The sequence below is a fragment of the Triticum urartu genome, chromosome 3 (genome assembly GCF_003073215.2).
Source record: "Triticum urartu cultivar G1812 chromosome 3, Tu2.1, whole genome shotgun sequence".
Lineage (NCBI taxonomy): Eukaryota > Viridiplantae > Streptophyta > Magnoliopsida > Poales > Poaceae > Triticum > Triticum urartu.
In genome coordinates, this window is record NC_053024.1 from 169,854,674 (window position 1) to 169,880,394 (window position 25,721).

Consider the following 25,721-nt stretch of genomic DNA (forward strand, 5'->3'; position numbering starts at 1 on the left):
TCAAGTACTGTGTGGTGTCAGCATTACTGATCCAGGAATGACACCTGAGCACAGAGATCAGACCGTTTGAGGTCTGGTCGCTACAGAGTAGGCAAGAATCAAACCACTCTAGCTAGATTGAGAAACAAGTAAAAGTAATAGTGGAAAAAGAAAACAAATGTTGGTATTGATGCTGGTAATGCGTAGGTACGTACTACGAGTCTACGAGTAGGAGCTAGGTATACGCGTCTAGTTGCAGGGCCCCATCCAAACCTCAGCGACAGACGGGACCTGATCCGTAAAACTTGTCCGTAAGTCTAGCATCGCTGTCAGGCGAAAATGCTAACGTACGGGCCGTTTTTACGGAGTCACTCCTACGGACTGACCTGTCCCTCCCTAATTTGCCCCCACCCCCTGCATTTCCCGGTGAGGTCTGCTTCCCTCAAATCAGTTCATGCCATCTCATCCTGTAACTTCTAATCCGTAAAACTTGTTCGTAAGTCTAGCATCGCTGTCAGGCGAAAATGCTCAACGTACGGGCCGTTTTCACGGAATCACTCCTACGGACTGACCTGCCCCTCCCTAATTTGCCCCCCACCCCCTGCATTTCCCGGCGGGGTCTGCTTCCCCCAAATCAGTTCATGCCATCTCATTCTGTAACTTCTAATCCGTAAAACTTGTCCGTAAGTCTAGCATCGTTGTCAGGCGAAAATGCTCAACGTATGAGCCGTTTTCACGAAATCACTCCTACGGACTGACCTGCCCCTCCCTAATTTGCCCCCCACCCCCTGCATTTCCCGGTGGGGTTTGTTTCCTCTAAATCAGTTCATGCCATCTCATTCTGTAACTTCTAATCCGTAAAACTTGTCCGTAAGTCTAGCATCGCTGCGGGATCAGGAGAGAGCCATGCCTGCGCACGCGCGCTGCCAGCCTAGTTGCCGCCGAGGCCGGTGGCAGTCTTGACGGCCTCCGCGGCCCCCGTGGCGGCGTCGACGGCGCTCTGCACGACCAGCTGCGCCTGCCCGTCCACCTCCTGCATAACTCCGCCGGCCTGGTTGGCTCCCGCACCGGCCGCGTCGTGAGCCGTCCCCGCGGCGTCGTGCCCACAATGGCCGGCCGTGTCCTGCAACGCGACCACGTTAATTACCTAAACCAGTAGCCATATGCGCACATAGAGAGATCGACGGACGAACGACACAGAGACGGCCATATGCGCATCGCCGGCCGGCCGGCCGGATGGATCGGTTGCGTGGGAGATCTGTGGATGGCTGATCTGTACGTGGCCAAGCGACGCGTCGCCCTGGTGGCTCACGTGCTCGGCCATGGATGAAGGCGGTGGATTCGGTCGAAGACGCTTCTCCGAAAGGTTGCCGATTTATAGGCGTGGCTCGTGGAGGAGGACACGGCCGCCATTTTATAGGCGTGGCTCGTGGTAGCTTGCAACCTGCGGTTCGCGTGGTGTGCGTGCGTACTGTCGGAAACGGCGCAGTTGGACTTCTCGGGCCCGCACGTGAGACGCACATGGCACAGCGTCGGAGCCCCAGAGAGTCCCAGCTGGCATCAGTGCGCCCGCCTCCAGCGGAAACTGGTGGCCGACATGAGGTTGGCTGTGAATGCTTTCGATACAAACTAGGTGTTGCGGGTGGCCCCTCTTGAGAGGAAGTTAGGCGGCGCCAAGTTGGCAAGCGCCCATTCCATTTGCTTTGTTGCTATCTTATAACACATGGACATTGGATGTAAGAAGTTGCGACAACAAATTTTGAAATAACTAAATAAATGACACTTAAATACAAAGATAGCATCTGAAACACAAAACATCGGAAGGCATGATATAGAACCAGACAGGGATACAGTTCAACATACTCAAGAAGTAATGAATCACTATATGCTGCAATTTTCTGCAGTGATAAGAATTCAACATTCAATTGTGACATCTACCGCTATACGAAAACAATAAGAACAGAACGACAGAAAGTTTAAAGGGTATTCAAGCTGAATACTCAAATTGTAAAATCACCACAAAAAATGTGACGAAAATGCCACTCAGTTCCATGAAGATCTTTGGCTACCAGTTGTTGACATGGGGGATTCTGAGACATGTCCTGCAAAGCAACCATACAATTCAATAAGCCAGAAATTGTGCAGACATCAACTGGAGTAAAAAACATGTTCTCAATGCTAGTTGGCAGAGGAAGGCACTTTTCAGCACGTCTCCTAAGAATGAAGAACCCACCATGGGCAATCGTATCTGAAGCCTTGCAAAAAAAGGAATGTATGATGCCTTTCTCGAGTTCTTGTGGCTCAGGACCCAAGCTTGTGAGCCCACCTTACTAATTAAGGGGCATATCAGATACTGTAAAACATCTGAATAACCTTGTCGTTCTACCTTCTCTAGACAAAGCAGATATATTTTAGAATTAAAAATAGGCACAGCTCACAGTTTCAACCCAAGGAATTCAATGTAAAAGAGCATAATAGATTCTGGAATAACTCAGGGAGATCTGAAACTGAGAGCAAACCTTCAGTTGGAGCAGCAGTACAGCTAAGGAGGACATAGTACTGATAAAGCTTATGAAATGTCAGATGGTCCAATTCGGGTGATATTGATAAACTACGACACTTTAATTTCATACAAGAAAAATGCAACTGACTGTAGGAACCGAATTGCAGGACCAAACTCTCACATGGTACCAAAAATGCAACTGACTGTAGGAACCAAAAATGCAACTGACTGTAGGATTCAAGATAATTACAAGAGACAAATCGCAAGAGCAAAAATTTACACCAGAAAAAAAATTTGGTACCAACAGAGCCTACAATTATATAACGAAAACAGAAGCAAATCACACCCATACTCCTTCTCTTCTTCTCGGTTTTATAGCATACCGTGCTGATCAAATAGAGGCCACGCCTTTGATTTCAGCATCTTATTAAATTGTTGCAAAGGATTAGCTATCTATAGCACATACAGATCCATTCTATTAATCAGCCCATAAAAGTACACCGTTACCATACAATAACAACTTCACTAACAGATTCAAAGCTAACGCAGAACAATTTGCAGCAGTATAGACCATGTGTTGCTGTGTGCATAGTACTTGTGCGAATAGACACGATTCCAGAAATAAAAGAGAACATAGTACTTGGGAACATGGCATGAACGCGCTTACATGAACACCATTGTCTAAAACAGAACACACATACATCTTCTCCCAGCAAGGCGGAAAGGGCAAGAGAATAAAAGGGGGCGAGGGCGCATACCTTTTAGGTGGCGACGGTGTGATCGAAGGCATTGAAAGTAAGATGTGCAGGCTAACTATTGGTCATAGTCATCACATTGGGAAAATGCTAGCATGATCTACTTCAAGTCTTTCACCATCACTGTATAGTGTATAAAATAAGTAAACATGGCACTGAAAATATTCAAAAGAATACCATTTAAAGAGTTGACTATAGAGAAATGAAGCTCACTTTGAAAGAACAGTCATGGTTGATCATCATAGAATAATGACAAAACAAGAATAAACGCATAATAGTAGCACTCATTTCTTGTGATAAATAAATAAAACTACCCCAATTTTGGTGCATTACATCACTAAATTTCAGGATTTTAACCTCAAATTAATTATTGGAAGTAAGATAAAATGGAAAGAAATAAAGGAGAGCAGCAGATCAAAAGAACGGTTTGTAATGGAGGTGGTACTATATCAACAAGTTAAATGGAGATAGAGATTAAGGGGGTGTTCGGGAGCCCTCTGCTCCTCAACTCCGCTACGGGAGCCGGCTGAGCCGCACCGAACGAGTCAACTCCGTAGATTTCATAATCCGGAGCGGAGCGGCCCGTAGTACAAATCGCTGGAGTCGGGAAAGTGACGCTCCGCGCGCTCCATCTCGATGGCTCGTACAAATTTTTACACGCCACTTACCGGTTCGAGAAAAAAAAAGGAAACAGAACCCCACAAATCTCTCGTACTCCCCGCTTGCCCCGATTCCTTTTCTCCATGCGCACACGTAGAAGAGCTGGAGTTGGGTGCCGAACGTTTTGCAAAATTCTAAAATATGCAAGTAGAGTTGGGAGTTGAGAAGTAAGCAGTGGAGTTGAGAAATTAGAGGAGTGGAGTGTTGCCGAACAGGCTCTAAGTTAAATGGAATTAAAGAGCTAGCAGAGGATGTGTCCATATGAGCAAAGATTGAAAAAAAGAGAGAAAGCTGCAAACAGAGAGAATTTATCACGCTCAGTTGACAGAACAGAAGCACAACGACAACAAACATACATGCTCTATGTTGTCAAGATAATCGTGTCACCTATATCATCTCTTTGAGAAATGTGTAAGCAGGGATAAGATCTTGTAGTAACTATTATTTTCGATGCGTCGGTAGATTACAGGGCTAATATAACCATCGGACATATCAAGAATAGAGCAGGAAATTCATAGAAGCAAGTTAGGTAGACATTTAAATCGTTTGAGAGAAGCGGTGTCCTTTCTTTGGACCACTTACTGCTATGCTTTGCTATCAAATCTTGCAGTCAAATACACCCTCTGTTTCTAGAAACAAGATGTTTTGGCAGTTAAAATTGAACTACTAAAACATCTTATATTTAGGAACGGGGGTAGTAATAACAAAACAGGGGTACTGCTGCTAGGTATCAAGCGTGTACTAAACAGAAGTCTTTACAAACAGGGGTGTAAGCAGAATTATTAAGCTGAGCCAGTTATTTTTTTGTAGTTCCATAAATTCTGAAAAACAGCGAATGTCTCCCTCTGAAGTTCAGTATTTGGCTATCGCAAGACAACAAATTTATGGCCAAACCATTGCAAAGGCAGCACTCTCCAAGAAAACGGGGAAAAAAGATCAACAAAGAGGTCATTTCGTGTGAAGAAAAAGTGCAGCACAGCTCAACAATCAGTAAAGCAATTCTTTGCTGGCCTGCTCAAATAGCAGTGTACTAAACGCCGCAAAACTGAATCTAGCTGAACTCCAGAAGTAAAAACCAAGAGAATTTACAGCCTCAGCCATATACTAATCACTTGTTCAGACTGTACACACACTTGCAAAAATGTACACCATATCAATCTGTATGAGACTCATCAAGAACCCCACAGCAAGAACAAGTACAGAAACTAAAAAGAACCAGATCTGGCAGAACAAAAGGGGGGGAAGACAGATGGCACTATGCTTTATCAAGAACTGAAGATATCCTTGTACAACCTCAATTAGCACCTACTGTTAATGACTCCCTCAATTTTACTTGAGTGACCAAAACTACAATCTGCACTTTTAATAACATGTAATAATATCAATCGAAAGTGCACTTTGTTGTATAGAACAAACAAGGGAAAAGAAGCATCCGTCTATAATAAAATTATAGAAACCATAATGATAACATGATTGAACCTCCTCTGATTTGTACCTACTCTGATGGGATAATGATAGCATGAGGCACAAATCAAAATCTGAAAGAAGCAAAACAAGAACCGACCAAACAACCTTGCTTATCATTCACAGCAGACTTGGTTTCAACATAACTTGTGCTGCAGGCATGTCATCTATCTAGCACAGCAGACTTGGCACACATAAGAAGAAACACCTGATGAGCGTATTCACAGAGGCAGAAACCAAAAGCTCAAAGAAGCAAAACAAGAATCGACCAAACAACCTTGCTTGGAAAATCACACAACAGAAAAAAGAAAAGAAAATTGAAGCAGACATAACAAGAAACGCTTCATGAGCATCAACAAAGTAACAGAGGCAGAAATCGAAATCTCAAAGTTTGTAGATTACTTTCAGTTAACTCCGTCTCGCTGTCAAGTGCTCCTAAATTTTTGAGTTCATGCTTCCCCAAAGTTACTTCACTGACATATGTGTTTCGTACCCATCGATCGACCCTAAATTTTGGTATCTGCTTATGCCTTGTTTCACAACAAGGCAATGGGAACCATGTGTGCCGAAAACAAGTCAGTCTTGACCTATATAGTCAAGATATAGTTAGGGAAAATAAAATGGTTCTATTTTAGCAATGTCAAATAATTGTTGAGTTGGAAGACAAAAGGATGTTTTTTTACCTTTTCTTAGCTATAAGAGATCATATCAAAGATGTGGCATCTCACAAATATCACAAATAGCACAGCGAAAATAACTGCGAATAAGCAGACGCAATCCAAGCACAAGCAACCGAAACAAGTTAAAAAGAGAGGGAAGCGCACCTTAGCCGCAGAGTCGATATGCCCAGCAGATTAGATAATGAGTCAAACTTGATTATGAACCGATGATGCCAATCCCTGAGGAAGCATACCATAATGTAAGTCAACCACACTGCTTAGTTCTGTGAGGAAGTAAATCATGATAAGCACACTCTATATTCAGCAACAATGAGTTTTTACTCTTCTATGCTACTCTGATTACTCAAAACTGAATTCCTGTAACCTCTGCTGCTCTGTTTGAATTTTCTGAACATTTGTTTCTCTTCTTTTGATTCAGTTCATAGTACTGTTAGTGCTGCTCATAATTTTGGTAGAAATCCTTTATTTTTAGTTTAACTATACCTTCTGTTTACTTCCTTCTACTGCGTGAATCCAGTTCCTAATTGTTTGGTCGATCTGTTCATTCAGTTATAGTTTAAAAAAAAAGTGCCCTGTTATACCTATAATGATTTCTATCATTTTCTGTTATGTCATACCCACACAGAACTTTGGCTTCAGCCATGTCATCTATCTACCTCATTATCTGTTGCAGCACATGTAGAACTGGCATCATTATTTCTACAAGATCTGAAAGAAGCAAAAGAAAAACCGACCGACCAACCTTGCTCCAAAAACCATACAAGAGGAAAAAGAAAAGAAAGTTGAAGCAGGAACAAACACCTAATGAGCCTGAACGAACTGACAGAGGCACAAATTAAAAGCTCAAAGAAGCAAAACAAGAACCGACCAAACTTAGCAATGTGGTTGAGAATCTCAGTGCATGGTCACCAAACCCTGTCACTGACCAACAAGTCAAGTCAGATGCTCGATTATCCTGGGCGTCAACACTGTCAAAACTGTTAAGATCTTACTTCAGCTGATGTATGTGGGTTCTGGGATTCTGAAATCTCATACAAGAGAAGAAAGAAAGGAAAATCGAAGAGACATAAGAACAAACACCTCACGAGCGTGAACGAACTGACAGACGCACAAATTAAAAATCAACACACACACACACACACACACACACACACACACACACACACATGAGCACTCATAAGCAGACCAGAAACGGTACCTTGACGACGACGAGGACCGGAGAACAGAGAGACGAACAAGACGAGCGATGGATGAACAGGTCAGCGAAGAAGAAGAACCACCTGTGAACACACAACATCGACGACCGCTAAGCGCATCAGTAATAGGTAAGAGAAGAGAAGAACATCAAGAGAACTCATCCAAGGGAGAACAGCCCACCTTCATGGCGATGTGGAGGCGAAGTTCAGCGGCAGGCTCCGCGCGCAGCCTCCCGAAGGATGAGCATCGAGAGGCAGACCGACGGCCGGTGTTCCCCGCCGCTGCCGTATAGCAGATCGAGTAGCACTTGTCGGACACCTCCATGGATCCTGATTCGTGATTGAGAGGCAAAAGGAAGGAGATTAGGGAAGAGGGAGGATTTGCGGATGCTCGTAGAGGCCGTGAGAGAAGGGGAGGAGGTGTCGGCGCAGCATCGGGAGCGTGAGGTGGGGTCGCTTGAGGAGGCGTGTGGGAGAGGGAACCATAGAGAGAGCAGGTCGCGTACGTGGGGAAGAAAGGGGCAGACCCCAATCGCCCTGGGGAGGTGTTAACTCAGCGGCACAAACCTCGATCCCTTTCTTCCTTTCTTTTCTCTCGGCACAGTAAAATCGACGTGGCTATCGCCAGTGGTCGCGCTTGATGCGTAGCTGAATGGTTTTAATAAGTCCTGCTTGATACTCCCTCCGATCCTTTTTAGTCCGTACATTAGCTTTGACTGAAGTCAAAGTTTGTTAAATTTGACCAAATTTATATTAGAGAATATTAACATCTATAACATCTAATAAAATATAATATAAAAATATATTCCGAGATGGATCTAATAATAAATGTGTTGTTATGTGAATGTTAATAATTTTGTGTATAAACTTGGTCAAAGTTGGATGAGATTGACTTCAGACAAATCTAATATGCAAAGTAAAAAGGATCAGAGGAAGTACAAGCTGTAAGCTCCGTCGTAGTCTAGGTGGTTAGGATACTCGGCTCTCACCTGAGAGACCCGGGTTCAAGTCCCGGCGACGGAATCCTAACAAGCACAGGTGTACCCAACACTGCTTTCTGCCGTGGATGATCATCACCCGTCCTGCTCGCTCCGCGGCCAAAGCAAGCCACAACGCCGTACTTTTTTTTCTCCCTTTGGCCCAGCGAGCCAAAGCGGAACCAGCGCGGGCACGTTGCTTAAAGGCTAAGATCTTGTAGCTTTACCCAAAAGGAAAGGAAAATAGATAAATGAAACAACAGTGTATCTCTTAAGCCGGAGAGCAACTAGAAAATAGTCGAGAGATCAAATTAAACTACTCCTGCTGGCCACCTACCGGCGAGCAGCAGCTGATAGAAAACACAAACTCATCCCTCTGCTGCTGTCTAGCCCAAGCAAGCTTCCCGTACTGTCCATTGGCGTGGTCGTCCCTTCAGTCTTGGTGCCCAGACGGAGACGAGATCCAGGACATGGACGGCCAAGATTCGCCCGTCGACTTTCGGGGTGGTTTCACACCACGCCAGAGATCACACAGAGGTCGGTCACTCACATGCGTGAACACTGGCGAGCGGTAACGTACAGCAGCAGCTGGATCTCATCTCAATATCTCATCCGGGAGGAGGAGAAGTCTCCAAAGTCGAAAAGCACCTCCACTTCCACTGCGCGCAGCTCACTATACCCAGTCCCCACCCCCGTCTTTCCGCTCGCTGGGGCGCGCACATGCCACCCAACAGCATTGTTGAGCATTATTGTGCCGTGCCCTCGCAAAGCGGCGCAAGCCAACAAAGGGCGAGCGAGGGCGCCACGCGCACACTCCACTAGCGAGCGAGCGAGCGAGGGAGGAGTACGATGCCGCAGCAGCAACCACCCCTCCCTCTCCCGCCGCGCATGCGCCCGCCGACGGACCGCGAGGCTGCCGCGGCCGGCCCGCCTCCTCCGCGGCAGCGCCTGGGCCAGGCGCCGAGGCCGTTCCGCGCGGCGGAGGAGCCCACGGCCCGCGGGCCTCCCGTCGCCGACAGGGCCAGGCCGCCGGAGCCGCGGCCCCGCCCGAGACTCGCGGAGGAGGGCCGCGCGTCTCACGAGGCTCTCCTCGCCAACGTCGCCAGGCCGGCGGGGAAGCCGGAGGGCCGCGCCGCTCGGGAGGCTCCCATCGTCCCCGTGGCCAAGCCGCTGGAGCAGCTTCACGGAGCGCCGGAGGGCCGCGCGGCCCGGGAGGCTCCCGTCGTCCTCGTGGCCAGGCAGCCGGAGAAGCTGCACGTTGCGGCGGAGGAGCGCAAGACTCCTCGGGAGGCTCCCGTCGCCCCCGTGGCCAGGTCGCCGGAGCAGCTGTATGGCTCGCCGGAGGGACGCGCGGCTCGGGAGGCCCCCGTCGCCACCGTGGCTAGGCCTCCGGAGCCGCGGCCGGGGCCGTACTACGTGCCGGGGGGCGGCGCGGCGGCGGCTCCCGTCGCAACCACCGACAGGCCGCCGGAGCCGAGCCCGTGGCCGTACCCGTACTACTACGAGCCAGAGCGCCCCCCGCGGCGCCGCACCTCCGCCGTGGCGTCCTGCCTTATGGCGGCGGCCTTCCTCCTGTTCGCGGCCGGCGGGGCAGCGACGGCGCTGTTCCTCCTCTTCCGGCCGCAGCCGCCCGAGATCGCCGTCGCGGCGGTGCGGCTGCCGTCCTTCGCGGCCGCCAACGGCACGGTGGCCTTCACGTTCGAGCAGGTGGCCTCCGTGCGCAACCCCAACCGCGCGCCGCTCGCGCACTTCGACAGCTCGCTCCGCGTCGCCTACGCCGGCGGCGAGATCGGCTCCATCTACATCCCCGCGGGCCTCATCGACAGCGGCAGCACCAAGCACTGGTCCACCACCTTCGCCGTGCCGGCCTTCCCCGCGGCCACCCCGCCGCCGCTGGACACGTCCGCGCAGCAGCCGGCGGCTGCGGCTGTCATGATGGAGGTGGACTCGCTGCTGGTGGTGAAGGGCAAGGTGATGGTGCTGCGGGTGCTGACGCACCGGGTGCAGGCGTCCAAGGTGTGCCGCGTCGGCGTCTCGCCGATCGACGGCAGGGTGCTTGGCTTCCGGTGCTGACCCGCACAGCCACTGCTAGCTCGGGGTTTGGGGGTTCAACTGTAAGAAATTATTAAGGCAGGATTTTACAGGAAACAAAGGCAATTTCAACTAGAATCATCCGAAATTGCCAACTAGAATCGTGTGAATTTTCCGTGTCAAAACATTTCAACGAACAAGTTTGGTAAATTGGAAATGAAGGCATGGCCTGTTCTTCAGTAGTATGTCAAACATATTTCATCTCGACCAAAGCATTTCTGCATACAATATGTTGCACGACAGATCTTACATGTTGGGCTCACAAAAAGAAGACCAGTTACTATGTCGGTCGAATCTACACCTCTAATAGAATAGTTCATGGTATGTTCGGCTCCAAGATTTCATGGAGAACTCATGGATCAGGATCAGATCTATACTAATACTACTACACAACGGGTTTACTGTTTGCTCCTCTTGTTTGGGAAAATATAAGGCGGCTAAAAAGGTAATCTCGCTTGAATAGGCAGATGCGGGATAAGCTGTAGAAGCATCTGTTGACATAGAATTCTCGGCGTCATAGTGAAGGATGTCGAGCTTCACTGGGTCACCATATCTTGTTCTTGATCCAAAAGAGCATCAGTACTATCCCCATCACAATGGCCACAGGGGCATACTTCCGAATTAAGGCCTGAAAAACCACAAGTGGCAATTGCGTCAGATTAATAAGAAAAAGTATGGTGGCTAATGTTGACTAGAGATTCCCATTCTGCTTTGTTAATGAACATAGGACTGCAGATACAGAATGGAATTTGTGTGCTTCACGAACAGAAGGCGCGGAGATATTACCATTGTTTTTAAGGCAGTAAGGCAACCTAAGGCGAGCACCACCCGCTCCAGCGCCTAGGCGACGCCTAAGCGCCTAAGACGGGCATATTTGTAAGGCGCTGCCAGGGCGCCTTATCGCCCAAGCGTCCTAGGCAGGACACCTTAAAAACAAAGCACTAGTGAGCAGTTTGTGGCAGATCACAACGGGACCAAGTTAGTTTTTTACTGCACGTTTTTTATTTGTTTGGAGTGACGATTACAGCCAACATAATTTGCTGGAAGTGGCCAATCAAACTAAAATAGAAAGTACTGTACAAGGGAAATGACAATAATTATGCAGCTTGCAGCTGCTCAACTGTGATGCGCTTCTCTGTCAAAAAAAAAGTGATGTGCTTAAGCTATTTTGCAATCTGATGTGAAAAGAGAGCCACAAAAATAGGAAATGTTAGTTATTCAAATAGGAAAATAGGTAGTACTACAAACTTGTTATCAAACAAAATTACCATAATCCACTGACAAGGCAAACGTAGCAAGTATCTAATTATGGAATCTTCAAGTTGTTAAGTTTGAGAAAAAGAGGGCTCTGTGATACCAACCAAAGAAAGTAGATCTACCTCAAGACTCCTTTAATTTAAAGAAGATAATGAAAAGTTTGAGAATAAAAGAGCCCTGTGATGCTTACAAACCAACGAAAGTAGATCTACCTCAAGAATCTTTTCATTTAAGAATGATATGAAAAAACAAACAGAAGACTACCAGCCATACTCATCTCTGTGCCCAACATGAATAAATCATTTGTTTCGGTACTCAGACTCGGCTTAGCTGCTTGGATACATATAACTCATATAACTGGAGTGGAAAATGGATTTAGGGGGACAGTACCTGGCGATTGAGATCCTTTGCCTTGTCTGCATACATTCTCGTATCAGAGGTCAACCTACTAGACAATTGACTAACCTCTGCAAAGGGCAAAAAGAAACCTTTCTTTGAGCAATTGTCTTAATTGACATGGCTGAGGACTGAGGATTATGGCTATGCAATATCTATGTTTTTAAGGCGACGCTTCGCTTTAAGGCGGGGGGGGGGGGGGGGGGGGGGGGGGGGCCGCTTTACAGACGCCTTAAAAACATAGGCAATAATACACTGGAACAGACCACGACAAGTCATGCTAAAGGGGAAGAGCTGGGGCAAGCCAGTTCAAAATACGAAGATGAAATGTTAAAAAACAGTAACATTAAGCAGAAATAATACCAGTTCAATAATGCACACAAAGCTTGAACATGTCTCAAAAAATAGGAGTATCAAGCAAACATAGCATTAAGGCAGTCATAATACTTTTATACATGTGCTAGGGGTTCCAAAAGAAGCATGTGTAATAATAACCTATAATCCAGGGAAAATCAACATGGTTTGTTGAAACACAATTACTTTGTGGACCTAACAGAAACTGTACTCACTGGTGCCTTTTAGGTAAATACCTACAGATAGCTAATTGTAAATATGTGCAGAAATCATTTGCACGTCCATCAATCTAGAAGACATAATGATGTAACAATTCAACATAATAAACATAGATGACAGTGGCAAACTCACGATCTAGTTTTTCACCCACACCAAGAACTTCTTGAACATTGCGAGTCATAATCTGGTGCACCTCGCAGAGCTCATCATTCAACTTGGCAAGGTTCCTTTGGGTTCTGGTATCCAAATACAGTTTCCTGGTTTTCTGTATGAATGTATCTAAACAGAGACAGATAAGCTATCACCCAGTAGCTAATAAGAAGCTGAATGTGAAAAATGTCCATATAAGATCGAAGAACCATACCAAATTTGATGAAAGCATATGGCCTTGCAGCAGTTTCAATTTGGCTACCATTGACCCTCTCGAATTCATTTTTTAGATCTTCTAAATACTGGAATGCAAGTTTCTTTGGATAAGAACGGTCACACATTGTCAAATAGCATACACGGCTCTCAATGATGTAACTGTTTTGTTGAATCAAGGTGGAACAAGAGTGCCATGATAATTTTACAAGGAAAACAGGCTAAAACTACAGAAGAGGATTTGATTCTCCACGTATACTATTCGCAAAATTAACAATGTATCTTACTACATGCAATGTAAATACAAATGTATCATGAAGACAGATGGTGCATATATGACAGAGCATACACACAGTGGTGTACATGCAAAAGAGAAAAGGCCCAAGAAAGTGTCTTTTATTCATTATTCAAGTCACCAGCCTTTTTCCCACATAAGCAGTATGTTACCTTTGGCTGTTTGAAATGCTAATGCATACCAGGTGATTTCAATTCTTATACAAATTAAGCGCTAACAGAAAATAAGAATGTGCATTATGCCACAAAACTGCTTCGAGATGAAAAATTAATTGTTCTCCTTGTATCTGATATTTAAATGTGTGGCCTAGACTTGTACAGGTACTCAAATTCCCAAAATCGACTTGCAGAAGCAACTTTGACTACCAATGAAGCAACTACAAGGAATCACAGATCATCATAAACATGAAGGATTCAGGAAGTACTCCCTCCGTTCCAAATTACTCGTCGTGGTTTTAGTTCAAATTTGAACTAAAATCACGACGAGTAATTTGGAACAGAGGGAGTATAAGCTAGTTATCTAATTAGGCTGCATAGACTTGCATGATTCTATTCCCCTTTGGCACAGAAAACTTTGACAAAATAGTACTCCCTCCGTCTCATAATATAAGATCGCTTTGCAAGCTGTAAGATCGTTTTGCAAGCTAAAACAGCTTGCAAAACGATCTTATATTATGGGCCAGAGGGAGTAACAGAAAGATCACATGCTTCGCAAAACAGAAACTAAAATGCTGCAGATGACATAAAGGTTAAGGATACTGGAAATAGTAGGGTCCAGTCTCGATTGACAGCCTTGATGATTCGTGTTGGCCTTTAGATAAGTTTTTGAACAACAGTTTTGCTTGCTGCTTGTAGAAGTCAGCATCCTTCAGATCTCGACCATCATCTAACCCCTCCGCCAATGGAAGGCCATCAGTGATACGGGCTATCATTGTCAGCTTCACCATTTTGAAAAGATAACAAGACACAAACTAGCATCGCTAATGTAAAAGTGCCACCTGCACAGAAAAGCAGAGGAGAGCTAGTAAATAGTTCTGATATGTTCACTTCGGTATAGTGTATCCTACTTATCAGTGACCCATATATCTCAAATACTAACAGCTTAATATCTCAAGCAACAGTGAATGTCCAGCATATTCTCCATAGTTACAGAATATAACAGGCTCAGAGACTATGGCCATGATGATGACCGAAAAAATATGTGTAAGATAAATGCACATTATTGCTGGTGACGACACATGGAATGTACTCACCAGAGCATTTTGCAACAAATTGTATCGCAAAGCACCGACTGACCTTGATTCACGTGCTACTAGTGAACACTCAGAGTCCGAACACATACGGCTCCATTAACGAAATTTCAGTCCACTAATCTGTGAACGCAGAGCCTAGCACCCAATCACCCACTGGCACGATCCCTAGAAACAGCCACTTCATCGCAGACCACTCCATGGCAACAAGGGAACATGATCACTTGGTTCAGCGAGCAACCTACCTAACTGCTTTTGCGAATTCGCCGATACTATATCCGCGATACCACGAACCGCTGATGAGAAATGGCGCAGAAACCACATGCGTCCCTCATTCCAAAGAGCTGGGCCGAGGCAGCGGCTACAACCAATCCACCGCTACGCCCCCGCTAAATGGCGCAACGAACACCCCGCTTCCCCGCCAAAACCCTAAGGGCTCGCCAGATCGATCGCAAACCCCTCAGCGAATCCAAAACGACAGAGACGAACAGATCCTGAACGAGCGCAGGGCTAGATCCGCGCGGATCACATGTGCGGATGCAGCCGACCCCTGGGCAGGGCGGGGGAGGGTGGAGGCGTGGCAATGGGGAGGGGGGTCGTGCTTACCATCTCGCGGCGAGCCACGCCTCGCGTCGGGTTCTGGTTCGCGTTGAGTGAGGAAGAGAGGTGAAAGAGAAGCGGAAGAAGAGAGAGAACAAACTACTAGGAGGGCAAGCGCCTTTTTTTTATGACAAGGGCTTTTTTTTACTAGTTAAATGCGCGTGCTAGGGGCAACAATGCAGACAGTCTATGTTCATACGCCAACAATGCATACAAATCCTGGTGTTCGCATTCATTTCTGAATTTATTTCAAGATTTCCGGCGATGCGTATTTAGTGGGAGGAAACGTTCCCGTCGATGATAAGGTGCCTACGATGACTTTGTAAATTTTAAGATGATATGCCGGCTCAGTCTTTCGGATATGCTCGTAAAGGTAGGGTGTGCGTGTGTGCGTTCATATGGGTGAGTGTATGCACGTGTATATGAGTGTTTGCGTCTGTATTGTGTTAAAAAAAAGATAATGCATACAACATGTAGGCGATGAACATGACTGTCATGAGCTACATTCTTCCCTGTATCTAAACCCTGCCACTGTCTTCGGCGCCCGCAACCTCCTGCACCCCACACTCAAGTCCATTAACCCCTTGCCTCACCTCCGTCGGCGAAAACCCACCACAACTACAATTCTTCTTTCTCTCATCGCCTCCATTTTCTCGTCACACGCCTCTTGAGATGATCACGACGGAACAACCAACCACCTCACCATCGGATCCACACAATCATAGTCGTCCACGATTCATCTCATCACACGCCTCTTAGCATCCTTCGTCCTCCACGCCTCCCTGACACGGCATGGGTGCCTCAGATCATGTCGGCACCCTCCCAGCACCAGTAGTGTCTCACAATGATGTCGTCGTTGCATCACCGGCTTGCAACAAATTCCTGTTCCCCATGCACAACTCCTTTGCAGCAATCATAGCCTTCCATGATCCATCTCATCACACGCCTCTAGGCATCCTTCGTCCTCCACGCCTCCCTGACACGGCATGGGTGCCTCACACCATGTCGGCGCCCTCCCAGCACCGACGGTGCCTCACAATGAGGTCGTCGTTGCAGCACAAGCTTGCAACAAATCTTTGTTCCCCACGGACCACTCCTTTGCAGCAATCATAGTTGTCCACGGTCCATCTCATCACACGCCTCTCAGCATCCTTCGTCCTCCACGCCTCCCCGACACGGCATGGGTGCCTCACATCATGTCAGCGCACTCCCAGCACTGTCGGTGCCTCACAATGATGTCATCGTTGCAGCACCGACTTGCAACAAATCTCTGTTCCCTACGCACCACTCCTTTGCAGCAACGCCAATTCCATTCCCCGCATTGTGGTGGCACTCACCCCTCTCATGCAACGCCAACCACCTTCCATAAATATCATCGATCGAAATCCACAACACCGCTCGTAGCTCGGCGCAACCTGCTCGCAGCACACACGCTGTCATGAACCATAAAGAAGGTGTGCCGATATCACAAACATCTCATGGCGCGAGGTCATGGTGTCACATCCGCTCACTGTCGGCGGCCGGCCTGCAGCACCCAAGCCTAGCCTCAGCCCACGACATCTGGCAACAACCAGAGATGGAATACCCGCGTGGTTGTGTCGTCGCCGATGCACCTAATGAGGCCATGTGATAGTGCATCTCTAGCCTCGAAGATAGACCTCCACACATGAGATGGGTGAAACCCAATTCGACATTGAGAATGTCAATGTTTGAAATAGTAGGTGGCCTTGAGCAACCAAGCACAAAGGGATTCAGGCACAGTGAGAAGGCGCCATGACTGTCGAGCCAACAAAGCTAAGTTGAAGAGCTTGAGATCCCGAAACCTCAAGTCACCACACTTCTTCGGTCGAGTCATAGATCTCCAAGAAATCTAGTGTGGTTTTCGCTGCCCCTCTCTATAGCCCCAGAAGAACTGATCGATAAGCTTGTTCAGTTTTTTACAGAGACCCCTTGGCAATTTAAAGAATGATATCGAGAAAAACCGAAACGGCCTACGGTACCGATTTAATTAGAATTTCTTTGCCCGCCCCTAAGATGGTTTTCTCAATCCAACCCTTCACTCTTTCACCATAATATGTCTATTAGGTACTTGAAAGCACACGTTTTAGACGGACCAACATCAGATGGCATACCCAAATATTGTTGGAAATTAGCCCTAGAGGCAATAATAAAATAGTTATTATTATATTTCCTTGTTCATGATAATTGTCTATTGTTCATGCTATAATTGTATTAACCGGAAACCGTAATACATGTGTGAATACATAGACCACATGTCCCTAGTGAGCCTCTAAATGACTAGTTCGTTGATCAATAGATGGTTGTGGTTTCCTGACCATGGACATTGGATGTCATTGATAACGGGATCACATCATTAGGAGAATGATGTGATGGATAAGACCCAATCCTAAGCATAGCACAAGATTGTGTAGTTCGTTTGCTAGAGCTTTTCTAATGTCAAGTATCATTTCCTTAGACCATGAGATTGTGCAACTCCAAGATACCGTAGGAATGCTTTGTGTGTATCAAACGTCACAATGTAACTGGGTGGCTATAAAGGTGCACTACAGGTATCTCCGAAAGTGTCTATTGGGTTGGCACGAATCGAGACTGGGATTTGTCACTTCGTATGACGGAGAGGTATCTCTAGGCCCACTCGGTAATGCATCATCATAACGAGCTCAATGTGACTAAGGAGTTAGCCACGGTATCATGTGTTACGGAACGAGTAAAGAGACTTGCCGGTAATGAGATTGAACGAGGTATGGGGATATCGACAATCAAATCTCGGGCAAGTAATATACCGATGGACAAAGGGAATTGTATACGGGATTGATTGAATCCCCGACATCGTGGTTCATCCGATGAGATCATCGTGGAACATGTGGGAGCCAATATGGGTATCCAGACCCCGCTATTGGTTATTGGCCGGAGAGGTGTCTCGGTCATGACTGCATGGTTCCCGAACCCGTAGGGTCTACACACTTAAGGTTCGGTGACGCTAGAGTTATAATGGGAATAGTATGTGGTCACCGAAGGTTGTTAGGAGTCCCGGATGAGATACCAGACATGACGAGGAACTCCGGAATGGTCCAGAGGTGAAAATTGATATATTGGATGAAGGGTATTTGAGTCCGGAATTGTTCTGGGAGTACCGGTGATGACCAGCGTGATCGAAAGGAGTTTCGGAGGCCCTGGCAAGCGTTGAGGGGCCTTGTGGGCCAAGGGGCGGGGGCACACCAGCCCACTATGGGGTTATGCGCCCCCCACCCCATCTCACATAACCTGGAGAGGTGGGGGCGCCTCCCCTAGGGCAGCCGCCCCTCCCGGCTTGGGGGGCAAGTTTCCTAGGGATGGGGCACCCAAACCCATCTAGGGTTTCCCCTGTGGCCGCCGCCCCTCCCCTAGGGAAACCCTAGGGCGCCTCCTCCTCCCCCCTTCCCACTATATATAGTGAGGGAGATGTTGGGGAACGTAGCAGAATTTTAAAATTTTCTACGCACCATCAAGATCAATCTATGGAGTCATCTAGCAACGAGGGAGAGGGGAGTGCATCTACATACCCTTGTAGATCGCGCACGGAAGCGTTCAAGAGAATGGGGTTGATGGAGTCGTACTCGTCGTGATCCAAATCACCGATGACCTAGCGCCAAACGGACGGCACCTCCGCGTTCAACACACGTACGGTTGGGAAGACGTCTCCTCCAACTTGATCCAGCAAGGGGGAAGGAGAGGTTGATGAAGATCCAGCAGCACGACGGCGTGGGGGTGGAAGCAACGGTGATCTCGGCAGGGCTTCGCCAAGCTCAGGGAGAGGGAGGAGTGCCACGGGAGGGAGAGGGAGGTGCCAGGGGCTAGGGTGCGGCTGCCCTCCCTCCCCCCACTATATATAGGACCCCTAGGGGGGCACCGGCCCTAGGAGATTGAATCTCCAAGGGGGGGGGGGGCGGCGGCCAAGGGGGGTGGAGTGCCCCCCAAGCCAAGTGGGGCGCCCCCACCCCTAGGGTTTCCAACCCTAGGCGCAGGGGAGGCCCATGGGGGGGGGAGCACCAGCCCACTAGGGGCTGGTTCCCCTCCCACTTCAGCCCATGGAGCCCTCCGGGATAGGTGGCCCCACCCAGTGGACCCCCGGGACCCTTTCGGTGGTCCCGGTACAATACCGATTACCCCCGAAACCTTCCCGATGGCCGAAACTTGACTTCCTATATATAAATCTTAACCTCCGGACCATTCCGAAACTCCTCGTGACGTCCGGGATCTCATCCAGGACTCCGAACAACTTTCGGGTTACCGTATGCTAATATCTCAACAACCCTAGCGTCACTGAACCTTAAGTGTGTAGACCCTACGGGTTCGGGAGACACGCAGACATGACCGAGACGACTCTCCGGTCAATAACCAATAGTGGGATCTGGATACCCATGTTGGCTCCTGTTGGGGAACGTAGTAATTTCAAAAAAATTCCTACGCACACGCAAGATCATGTGATGCATAGCAACGAGAGGGGGGAGTGTGATCTACATACCTAGTAGATCGACAACGGAAGTGTTTGGTTGATGTAGTCGTACGTCTTCACGGCCCGACCGATCAAGCACCGAAACTACGGCACCTCCGAGTTTTAGCACACGTTCAGCTCGATGACGATCCCCGGACTCCGATCCAGCAAAGTGTCGGGGAAGAGTTCCGTCAGCACGACGGCGTGGTGACGATCTTGATGTACAACTGTAGCAGGGCTTCGCCTAAACTCCGCTACAATATTATCGAGGACTATGGTGGCTGGGGGCGCAGCACACGGCTAAGGAAAAGATCACGTGGATCAACTTGTGTGTCTCTGGGGTGCCTCTGCCTCAGTATATAAAGGACTAAAGGGGGGAGGCTGGCCGGCCACATAGGGCGCGCCAGGAGAGTCCTACTCCCTCTGGGAGTAGGATCCCCCCCCAATCCTAGTTGGAATAGGATTCGCGGAGGGGGGAAAAGAGAGAGAGGGGCCGGCCCCCTCTCCTTGTCCTATTCGGACCAAGGGAGGGGAGGGGCGCACGGCCCATGAGGGGCTGCCTCTTCTCTTTTCCACTAAGGCCCATCATGGCCCATATAGCTCCCGGGGGGTTCCGGTAACCTCCCGGTACTCCGGTAAAATCCCGATTTCACCCGAAACACTTCCGATATCCAAACATAGGCTTCCAATATATCAATCTTTATGTCTCGACCATTTCGAGACTCCTCGTCATGTCCGTGATCACATCCGGGACTCCGAACAACCTTCGGTACATCAAAATGCATAAACTCATAATATAACTGTCATCGTAACCTTAAGCGTGCGGACCCTACGGGTTCGAGAACAATGTAGACATGACCGAGACACGTCTCCGGTCAATAACCAATAGCGGGACCTGGATGCCCATATTGGCTCCTACATATTCTACGAAGATCTTTATCGGTCAGACCGCATAACAACATACGTCGTTCCCTTTGTCATTGGTATGTTACTTGCCCGAGATTAGATCGTCGGTATTCCAATACCTAGTTCAATCTCGTTGCCGGCAAGTCTCTTTACTTGTTCTGTAATACATCATCCCGCAACTAACTCATTAGTTGCAATGCTTGCAAGGCTTAAGTGATGTGCATTACCGAGAGGGCCCAGAGATACCTCTCCGACAATCGGAGTGACAAATCCTAATCTCGAAATACGCCAACCCAACATGTACCTTTGGAGACACCTGTAGAGCTCCTTTATAATCACCCAGTTACGTTGTGACGTTTGGTAGCACACAAAGTGTTCCTCCGGCAAACGGGAGTTGCATAATCTCATAGTCATAGGAACATGTATAAGTCATGAAGAAAGCAATAGCAACATACCAAACGATCGGGTGCTAAGCTAATGGAATGGGTCATGTCAATCACATCATTCTCCTAATGATGTGATCCCGTTAATCAAATAACAACTCTTTTGTTTATGGTTAGGAAACATAACCATCTTTGATTAACGAGCTAGTCAAGTAGAGGCATACTAGTGACACTTTGTTTGTCTATGTATTCACACAAGTATTATGTTTCCGGTTAATACAATTCTAGCATGAATAATAAACATTTATCATGATATAAGGAAATAAATAATAACTTTATTATTGCCTCTAGGGCATATTTCCTTCAGTCTCCCACTTGCACTAGAGTCAATAATCTAGTTCACATCGCCATGTGATTTAACAGCAATAGTTCACATCACCATGTGATTAACACCCATAGTTCACATCGATATGTGATCAACACCCAAAAGGGTTTACTAGAGTCAGTAATCTAGTTCACATCGCTATGTGATTAACACCCAAAGAGTACTAAGGTGTGATCATGTTTTGCTTGTGAGATAATTTTAGTCAACGGGTCTGTCACGTTCAGATCCGTAAGTATTTTGCGAATTTCTATGTCAACAATGCTCTGCACGGAGCTACTCTAGCTTATTGCTCCCACTTTCAATATGTATCTAGATCGAGACTTAGAGTCATCCAGATCTGTGTCAAAACTTGCATCAACGTAACTTTTTACGACGAATCTTTTTGTCACCTCCATAATTGAGAAATATTTCCTTATTCCACTAAGGATAATTTTGGCCGCTGTCTAGTGATCTACTCTTAGATCACTATTGTACTCCCTTGCTTAACACAGTGTAGGGTATACAATAGATCTGGTACACAGCATGGCATACTTTATAGAACCTATGACTGAGGCATAGGGAATGACTTTCATTCTATTTCTATCTTCTGCGTGGTCGGGCTTTGAGTCTTACTCAATTTCACACCTTGCAACACAGGCAAGAACTCTTTCTTTGACTGTTCCATTTTGAACTACTTCAAAAACTTGTCAAGGTATGTACTCATTGAAAAAACTTATCAAGCGTCTTGATCTATCTCTATAGATCTTGATGCTCAATATGTAAGCAGCTTTACCGAGGTCTTTCTTTGAAAAAACTCCTTTCAAATATTCCTTTATACTTTCCAGAAAATTATACATTATTTCCGACCAACAATATGTTGTTCACATATACTTATCAGAAATGTTGTAGTGCTCCCACTCACTTTCTTGTAAATACAGGCTTCACCGTAAGTCTGTATAAAACTATATGCTTTGATCAACTTATCAAAGCGTATATTCCAACTCCGAGATGCTTGCACCAGTCCATAGATGGATCATTGGAGCTTGCATATTTTGTTAACACCTTTAGGATTGACAAAACCTTCTGGTTGCATTATATACAACTCTTCTTTAAGAAATCCATTAAGGAATGCAGTTTTGTTTATCCATTTGCCAGATTTCATAAAATGCGGCAATTGCTAACATGATTCGGACAGACTTAAGCATATATACGAGTGAGAAAATCTCATCGTAGTCAACACCTTGAACTTGTCGAAAACCTTTTGCGACAATTCAAGCTTTGTAGATAGTAACACTACTATCAGCGTCCGTCTTCCTCTTGAAGATCCATTTATTTTCTATGGCTTGCCGATCATCGGGCAAATCCATCAAAGTCCATACTTTGTTCTCATACATGGATCATATCTCAGATTTTATGGCCTCAAACCATTTCGCGGAATCTGGGCTCATCATTGCTTCCTCATAGTTCGCAAGTTCGTCATGGTCTAGTAACATGACTTCCAGAACAGGATTACTGTACCACTCTGGTGCGGATCTCACTCTGGTTTACCTACGAGATTCGGTAGTAACTTGATCTGAAGTTACATGATCATCATCATTAGCTTCCTCACTAATTGGTGTAGTAGTCACAGGAACAGATTTCTGTGATGAACTACTTTCCAATAAGGAAGCAGGTACAGTTACCTTATCAAGTTCTACTTTCCTCCCACTCACTTCTTTCGAGAGAAACTCCTTCTCTAGAAAAACTCCGAATTTAGCAACAAAAGTCTTGCCTTCGGATTTGTGATAGAAGGTGTACCCAACAGTCTCCTTCGGGTATCCTATGAAGACATATTTCTCCGATTTGGGTTTGAGCTTATCAGGATGAAACTTTTCCATATAAGCATCACAATCCCAAACTTTAAGAAACGACAACTTTGGTTTCTTGACAAACCACAGTTCAGATTGTGTCGTCTCAACGGACTTAGATGGTGCCCTTTTAAACGTGAATGCAGCTGTCTTCAATGCATAACCCCAAAACGATAGTGGTAGATCGAAAAGAGACATCATAGATCGCACCATATCTAATAAAGTACGGTTATAATGTTCGGACACACCATTATGCTGTGGTGTTCCAGGTGGCGTGAGTAGTAAAACTATTTCACATTGTTTTAACTGAAGGCCAAACTCGTAACTCAAATATTTTACCTCTGTGATCATATCATAGAAACTTTTATTTTCTTGTTACGATGATTCTCCACTTCACTCTGAAATTCTTTGAACTTTTCAAATATTTCAGACTTGTGTTTCATTAAGTAGATATACCCATATCTGCTCAAATCATCTGTGAAGTTCAGAAAATAACGATACTTGCCATGAGCCTTAACACTCATCGGACCGCATACATCAGTATGTATTATTTCCAATAAGTCAGTTGCTCGCTCCGGAGAACGGATTCTTAGTCATCTTCCCATGAGGCATGGTTCGCAAGCATCAAGTGATTCATAATCAAGTGATTCCAAAATCCCATCAGCATGGAGTTTCTTCATGCGCTTTACACCAATATGACCTAAACGGGAGTGCTACAAATAAGTTGCACTATCATTATTAACTTTGCATCTTTTGGTTTCAATATTATGATTATGTGTATCACTACGATCGAGATCCAACGAACTATTTTCATTGGGTATGTAACCATATAAGGTTTTATTCATGTAAACAGAACAACAATTTATTCTCTTACTTAAATGAATAACCGTATTACAATAAACATGATCAAATCATATTCATGCTCAACGCAAACACCAAATAACACTTATTCAGGTTCAACACTAATCCCGAAAGTATAGGGAGTGTGCGATGATGATCATATCAATCTTGGAACCACTTCCAACACACATCGTCGCTTCACCCTTAACTAGTCTCTGTTTATTCTGCAACTCCCGTTTCGAGTTACTAATCTTAGCAACTGAACTAGTACCAAATACTGAGGGGTTGCTATAAACACTAGTAAAGTACACATCAATAACATGTATATCAAATATACTTATGTTCACTTTGCCATCCTTCTTATCTGCCAATCACTTTGGGGTAGTTCCGCTTCCAGTGACCAGTCCCTTTGCAGTAGAAACACTTAGTCTCAGGCTTAGGACCAGACTTGGGCTTCTTCACTTGAGCAGCAACTTGCTTGCTGTTCTTCTTGAAGTTCCCCTTCTTCCCTTTGCCCTTTTCTTGAAACTAGTGATCTTGTCAACCATCAACACTTGATGCTCTTTCTTGATTTCTACCTTCAACGATTTCATCATCATGAAAAGCTCGGGATTCGTTTTCGTCATCCCTTGCATACTATAGTTCATCACGAAGTTCTACTAACTTGGTGATGGTGACTAGAGAATTCTGTCAATCACTATCTTATCTGGAAGATTAACTCCCACTTGATTCAAGCGATTGTAGTACTCAGACAATCTGAGCACATGCTCACTAGTTGAGCGATTCTCCTCCATCTTTTAGCTATAGAACTTGTTGGAGACTTCATATCTCTCAACTCGGGTATTTGCTTGAAATATTAACTTCAACTACTGGAACATCTCATATGCTCCATGACGTTCAAAACGTCTTTGAAGTCCCGATTCTAAGCCATTAAACATGGTGCACTAAACTATCAAGTAGTCATCATATTGAGCTAGTCAAACGTTCATAACGTCTGCATCTGCTCCTGCAATAGGTCCGTCACCTAGCGGTGCATCAAGGACATAATTCTTCTGTGCAGCAATGAGGATAAACCTCAGATCACGGATCCAATCCGCATCATTGCTACTAACATCTTTCAACACAATTTTCTCTAGGAACATATCAAAATAAACACAGGGAAGCAACAACGCAAGCTATTGATCTACAACATAATTTGCAAAATACTACCAGGAATAAGTTCATGATAAATTTAAGTTCAATTAATCATATTACTTAAGAACTCCCACTTAGATAGACATCCCTCTAATCCTCTAAGTGATCACGTGATCCAAATCAACTAAACCATGTCCGATCATCACGTGAGATGGAGCAGTTTCATTGGTGAACATCACTATGTTGATCATATCTACTATATGATTCACGCTCGACCTCTCGGTCTCTGTGTTCCGAGGCCATATCTGTATATGCTTGGGTCGTCAAGTATAACCTGAGTATTCCGCGTGTGCAACTGTTTTGCACCCGTTGTATTTGAACGTAGAGCCTATCACACCCGATCATCACGTGGTGTCTCAGCACGAAGAACTTTCGCAATGGTGCATACTCAGGGAGAACACTTCTTGATAATTAGTGAGAGATCATCTTATAATGCTACCGTCAATCAAAGCAAGATAAGATGCATAAAAGATAAACATCACATGCAATCAATATAAGTGATATGATATGGCCATCATCATCTTGTGCTTGTGATCTCCATCTCCGAAGCATCGTCGTGATCACCATCGTCACCGGCATGACACCTTGATCTTCATCGTAGCGTCGTTGTCGTCTCGCCAAGCTTGTGCTTCCACGACTATCGCTACCGTTTAG

At 46.1% G+C, this 25,721-nt stretch overlaps 3 protein-coding genes and 1 non-coding gene across 9 annotated transcripts; 2 read left to right on the forward strand and 2 right to left on the reverse strand.

Annotated features, from left to right (window-relative positions):
* Positions 1-632: 632 nt before the first annotated feature.
* LOC125543444 lies at positions 633-7,789 on the reverse strand. 5 transcript variants are annotated; one of them, XM_048706800.1, is made up of 5 exons: positions 7,419-7,789; positions 7,240-7,321; positions 2,213-6,260; positions 1,229-2,081; positions 633-1,102 (listed from the first exon to the last, which is right to left on the reverse strand). In XM_048706800.1, exons 4-5 carry the CDS (start codon positions 1,301-1,303, stop codon positions 911-913), a joined length of 267 nt encoding a protein of 88 aa, XP_048562757.1. In that variant the 5' UTR covers positions 1,304-2,081; positions 2,213-6,260; positions 7,240-7,321; positions 7,419-7,789; the 3' UTR covers positions 633-910. The 5 variants fall into 5 exon arrangements, 1 of the variants encoding a protein (XP_048562757.1); XR_007298454.1 differs by lacking the exon at positions 633-1,102 and adding an exon at positions 6,910-7,009 and having other exon boundaries at positions 1,840-2,081; positions 7,419-7,787; XR_007298455.1 differs by lacking the exon at positions 633-1,102 and adding an exon at positions 6,910-7,018 and having other exon boundaries at positions 1,840-2,081; positions 7,419-7,787.
* Positions 7,790-8,187: 398 nt separating this feature from the next.
* Positions 8,188-8,260, forward strand: TRNAE-CUC. Its single transcript has one exon. It is a non-coding gene; the product is annotated as a tRNA-Glu (tRNA).
* Positions 8,261-8,846: 586 nt separating this feature from the next.
* LOC125543445 (proline-rich protein 36-like) lies at positions 8,847-10,484 on the forward strand. Its single transcript, XM_048706802.1, has one exon. The coding sequence runs from the start codon at positions 9,064-9,066 to the stop codon at positions 10,285-10,287; it is 1,224 nt and encodes a 407-aa protein (XP_048562759.1). The 5' UTR covers positions 8,847-9,063; the 3' UTR covers positions 10,288-10,484.
* Positions 10,478-15,178, reverse strand: LOC125543446 (25.3 kDa vesicle transport protein). 2 transcript variants are annotated; one of them, XR_007298456.1, is made up of 7 exons: positions 15,045-15,178; positions 13,948-14,186; positions 12,896-13,056; positions 12,664-12,810; positions 11,953-12,029; positions 11,092-11,231; positions 10,478-10,933 (listed from the first exon to the last, which is right to left on the reverse strand). XR_007298456.1 is itself a non-coding variant. In XM_048706803.1 (6 exons), exons 2-6 carry the CDS (start codon positions 14,133-14,135, stop codon positions 10,850-10,852), a joined length of 657 nt encoding a protein of 218 aa, XP_048562760.1. In that variant the 5' UTR covers positions 14,136-14,186; positions 15,045-15,178; the 3' UTR covers positions 10,478-10,849. The 2 variants fall into 2 exon arrangements, 1 of the variants encoding a protein (XP_048562760.1); XM_048706803.1 differs by lacking the exon at positions 11,092-11,231.
* Between the last annotated feature and the right edge of the window lie 10,543 nt (positions 15,179-25,721).